Genomic DNA, 5800 nt, shown 5'->3' on the forward strand with positions numbered 1-5800 from the left:
GTGTGTGTGTGTGTGTGTGTGTGTGTGTGTGTGTGTGTGTGTGTGTGTGTGTGTGTGTGTGTGTGTGAAAATGATTGACTGTAGATTCGGGTGTCTATTACGTAGTTTCAGTTTTGGCTATTTATTACTTATCTAAACGTTGCCTCTCTGAAATTTCATCTACCCATATTTTTCCAATCAGCATCAGCTTGTATTACCAGCGTCGATTTAGCTGCCTCGAAGAACCAATAACGCCTATAGGCACAGTCCCTTCCTCTAGACCAAACGAATAAAAAAATATACATAATACATGTTGTACGAAAGTTTTAGCATCCGAAACTGGTTTACAAAGTATTGGGGAGCGGTAGTTTTATTGTGTGTCGGTATATAAGAGAGGGTGATTAAATTTCCGCTTTACAAATTATGTAACCGGCTCGGCAGTGATTCAATAAAGTGATTTTATGAACTATATACATGACTCCATAACCTTTTAAATTGTAGGAATTCGACTTGAAGACTTCGTCTTTATAGATTTATGTAGGTCAAGAGTCTCTCATTGACAAATTTTAGCTCAAGAAGACATGCTACCGAAATATTTGTCATTTCCCCCATTTGTACAGTTCCCCCATTCTTTGTGGAAAGCTGTACTCGGTACCTGATACACTTCGTAGCTTAGGATATTTACTCATGTATGTCTACGATTTTGATAAACTTGGCCGTTTGAAAATTAAGTGCCTTGGCCACAATTTTATATCAATGACAGCGCATCATTTGAACTATCAGCAGCTCTCAATCCAAAATAAAAGGTTTTCAAAATTACTGTTTTCAGAAGGAATGTAGGTCTTAAAATTCTTAAACAAGAAAGATAAAATAGACTAAGATTCCATAATTGGATTTATGTCGTATCCTCAAGTTAAATAAACCGTTAAAGAAAAAAGAATTTCAGGCAAATTACAGATATACAAAGTTAATAATAATCCTTTGTACAATAGGTATATGGCCTGAAAGTTAGTCGTTGACTGGTACGTAATTTATCGATCCCGAAAGGATGAAAGGCAAAATCGAGTCGGCGGAATTTGAATTTAAAAACGGACCATATGCTGCTAAGCATTTTGTCCAGCGTGTTAAAGGTCCTGCTAGCTCGACACCTTTAAAAGAATAATAATAAAAGTCTAGCATAATCAATGTCGTGACTATGGAAAATTACAGATAGAAAGACTGTGAGAAAAGTGTACACACTTATTATCGTACTTGAGAAAAGTCGAAGATAACATCTCATATGACGCCCTTTGTGACACATTACAATCATCTGTCAATGTATGTATGAGTGTGTGTGTATGAGCGTTGTTGTGTGAGTATATGTGTGTGCGCGTGTGTGTATGTATGTTTGTGGTGTGTGCGGGTGTGTGTATAAGTGTGTCTGAAGGTAAGTGGCATAGTGGTTAGAGCGTTAGACCCACCAACATAAGTTTATGGGTTCGATTCCTGGATTTTATGTCCTTGAGCAAAGCACTTCATTTCACTTAACATCAGTTTCTCAGCAAAAAGTTGAGCACCAGCTAAGTGCTGATACAGCTTCTCTCCTACTTGTTATCTCATCTTTGATATTCCACTGGGTCACGAAAGGGTGTCTATGTCTGTTCGTGATTCCATAAACCCCGAAAGCAATTTGTAAAAAGCATAGCGCATGCTACTAAGTTATACTTGCTTGAAAGTGACGGCTATGAATTATTATTTTTATCTTGTTTATGTATGTATCTAATTGAATTAGAATCACATTATTTAATGTTTCACAGGAGTGTGAAAAACTGTCTTGTGAAAGTTTAATGCGATCTTAAGTCAAAACAGTTCGTATCAATAAAGTTAAACTCTATAGAACATGTTGATTGCCTGTTTTGTTTCGTGTGTACACTTATACGCACACACACACTCACCTACGCGCTCACATGCACAAATGTATACAATTCCTTTTATTTCTTTTACAGAGATGCAGCACTGAGAGTAGATATTGGGCAAGATTGCAGCGGACAAGAAAATAAGTTAAAAGAAGAGCCGGATGCTGACTTATTGGCCAACCCTGAAGATGGCCCACCTGATGACAAAAAGGCTTTCTTTGGACACCCCTTAACGGCTGCTACATCAGCCATCAACGGTGATGACACACAGGCTCTGAGAGCGGCACTTCAACATGAATACATGAACTTTTCAACTAATTATGGCGATGATATAAAGGAGAAGCTGTTTTCTTTATGCGATGCCAACAGGTAAGATTCTACTTTCAACTGTGTTTGATATACACAAAAAAAGATTTCCTATGTGTTTTCATTATAATCATGAAATATTTTTGAGTAACAAGTAACCTGATTATAATTACTTCATGCATTTACTCAAATCGCTCCCTTAATTCTTAAATCATTCAAAAAACAAGAAGACTAATGATAAAAAATTTAATGAAATTTTAGTCCTACGAAATGTGAAAGGTTGAAAACTGTGTCAGCACAATTCGAAGAGAATTCCTGATTGGAGTCGCGAAGCGAACGCATATGCTGTGATTCTCGGATAGCGTAAACAATTCTATATTTCACTTTCAACTCGGAAATCAATAATCCTCATCACATCAGAAATATTGCACATTTTCTCATTACCAAAATAATTACTTCTGACAGTACCATACCACCAAACTATAAATCGTGTTCAGTGGGGGTCAGTATTATTTATCATAAAAGTTTCTGAGATTGTTATATACCTATTACAAGATTGTTTAAAATTAAAACAATAACAGTAATACAAAATTTGCAAAGTCTATGTTGACTCCAACAATTGTTTGCATCTCTATAACAGTCCTGTTGTTTTTCAAACCCGTAAATTTTCAGAGATGTAGATCTATGTTAAACAGATTTGATTGCTGTCGTACTTGTTACCTTTATTTCGTCCCCTTTTTGATCATCAGTTAGACATCATAGGCGTTCTAGCCATGACCATACCGCCTTCCTTTTTAGTTATTATATATACATGTATACCTATATATATATCTACACACACACATACATACACACACACACACACACACACACACACACATACACACACACACACACATATTTAGGTATTTTGCTAGAAATAAACTATGTGGGCACCTGTCAGGGGAACAGTTCCTGTTCTTAAATGATGAGCTTAATTCGTCACCCAAATTAAAAATTGTTTCCTGGACTTGAGCTGTCTTCAGCAAAGCCCACTCTGCTGCATTCATGCTTGGTCACCAGTTAGAGGATAAATCTCACCAATCCTCCTATTAATATCGAGCAATGAAAAGCCAAGGGCACAGTACTTCCTACTCTGACTGGGCCATTAGTAAACACAGTAGAGTGGAATTTTTAGAGAGAATTGCCTATTAATTCTTGTAGACTGAGCGACAACGTAGTCTTTCTCGGTGGTAAGTCAGATATTGCTTAACTGGCTCAATCGTGTCTTCTTCACGACTCATCAGAGTTTTCTTCGTTGTTCAGTTAAGTTTTCTTTGTCGACTCTACAGAATCTCCTTCGTGGCTCATTAAAACATTCCTCGCTGCTCAGAAGAGTTTCCTTTGTTGAATCAGTTGTTTTACTCTTGGCTCAGTAGAGGCTTCTAGTCTCAATACAGACATACTTTTATGCTCACTAGATCCTTCTTAATGATTCGCAAGAGGCATGCTTATTGGTTCAGGAGTCTCCTTCATAATTTACATTGTTCTTTCTATTAGTTTAGTAAGATCATGCTTGTTAGCTCGGTAGAATTATACGATTTGGCTCTGCAGTCATACCTGTCAATTCAGTAGGGTTTTCCTTGAGGCTCACTAATGGTTGTTTGTTGGCAAGCAGTCTTCCTCGAGGCAATATAAATTCTTCTTCATGGTTCGGTAGTTTTCCTCATAGCTCAGCAGACTATTCTTTGTTGACTCAGTAGAGTTTGCCTCATGATTCGTTAGAGGCTCCTACTTTTGCTTGGTGCAAGTTCGCTTGTTGGCTCAGTTCAGACACCATTTCTCATATTGGTTCTATATAGTCTATACTCAACATATTGGCTCAGTAGAAGCCCCCAGGTTGGCTCATGTTGATTTAATTTCAAGTAGATGTTTGTTGTTTTGCAGCATTGTTGAAACCTGGATAAAAAAAAGAAACCATTTCCCAAACATTACCTAGGTGCAGGTGTGGCTGTGTGGTAAGTAGCTTACTTACCAACCACATGGCTCTGGGTTCAGTCCCACTGCGTGGCACCTTGGGCAAGTGTCTTCTACTATAGCCTCGAGCCGACCAAAGCCTTGTGAGTGGATTTGGTAGACGGAAACTGAAAGAAGTCTGTCGTATATATATATATATATATATATATATATATATATATATGTATGTGTATGTATATGTTTGTATGTCTGTATTTGTCCCCCCAACATCGCTTGACAACCGATGCTGGTGTGTTTACGTCCCCGTAACTTAGTGATTCGGCAAAAGAGGCCGATAGTATAAGTACTGGGCTTACAAAGAATAAGTCCTAGGGTCGATTTGCTCGACTAAAAGTGGTGCTTCAGCATGGCCGCAGTCAAATGACTGAAACAAGTAAAAGAGTAAAAGAGTATTCATTTCTGGAATAACTATATTAAATGTTTATTTAATTTAGAAGGACTTATTTGTCCTCGATGTTTCTAATATCAATTTGATGTTGGACTCACTGAAAGAATTAATTGGTGAGTAAAAAATGCAAAAAGAAAAAGAACAAACAAAAGCATACATACACACACTCGCGTACATATTTATGTATATACATACATATGTCATGAGCACATAAACACATGAATATACACACGTGCGCACACTCACGAACACAATAAAAATGCGATCGCTTTGCATAATAAAAATGATAATATAAAAAATAAAACAATTTACTCTGAGAAGTGATTAATTATGGAAATAAGCTTTGGGAAACATTTCCCACGACTCAACAATGACTAAGACTGAATTTACACTTGCTATAGACTCACATACACACACACATACAAATATATATATGCGCACACATATATATATACACACGCACACAAACATACGTACACATATATATATGTTTGTGTGTATGTATTTATGTATATATATATATGTGTGTGTATGTGTATAGATAGATAAATTTATTAATTGACTGACTGCGTGACTATTGACTGATTGATTGATTGATTGAGTGAGTGAGTGAGTGAGTGAGTGAGTGATTAATGTATAGGTAAATAGATAAAAGTGAGGAAAAGATAAACAGGCAGACAGACTAAGAGACTGAGGAACAGACAGACAGACAATAAGATTGAAAAGTAGAGAAGGAGAGAGAAATGACAGACAGATAGACATATGTATAAATAGATAGAGAGATAGTCTGACGAATGGAATTATTTGTACAACACTACTGTACACACTATTTTGTCTCTCCAGAAATTAGGTGCACACCTTAAGCAAAGAATAAACATTTCACTTTGAATTAGTAATATTTTTTTCCGAATCATGAATCTAAGATACATACCCCACCTTAACAAACTAAATCCTGTAGGTGGATGGCATATAAAAGGCCACAGAACGCTTTCAAGACATTAACACGAGTAATGGCAACAGCATTGATAATAATAACAACGAGTACTGCAAAAACGTCGTTAAGAAAATATACAAAAATCTTTTACTCCCAAAGCAGAAGAAAAAGTCCACTTTATTTCGATACAATAAACATTTATAGACATGGTCAATTTGAACTTATACATATATTTGAATATCGCCAAATCGAGATATATATATATATATATATATATATATA

General features: G+C 36.2%; 1 protein-coding gene across 4 annotated transcripts in view; it reads left to right on the plus strand.

The window, feature by feature from the left end:
- LOC106870921 (putative uncharacterized protein DDB_G0277255) overlaps positions 1 to 5800 on the plus strand; it is a 367662-nt gene that overhangs the window by 199104 nt on the left and 162758 nt on the right. For all 4 annotated transcript variants that reach the window (XM_052966550.1, XM_052966551.1, XM_014917156.2 and 1 more), the window contains one exon: positions 1965 to 2243. In XM_052966550.1, coding sequence (XP_052822510.1) covers positions 1965 to 2243 — 279 coding nt within the window. The remainder of the gene's footprint in view (positions 1 to 1964; positions 2244 to 5800) is intronic.

This window comes from Octopus bimaculoides, chromosome 3 (genome assembly GCF_001194135.2).
Source record: "Octopus bimaculoides isolate UCB-OBI-ISO-001 chromosome 3, ASM119413v2, whole genome shotgun sequence".
In the NCBI taxonomy this organism is placed as follows: Eukaryota; Metazoa; Mollusca; class Cephalopoda; order Octopoda; family Octopodidae; genus Octopus; species Octopus bimaculoides.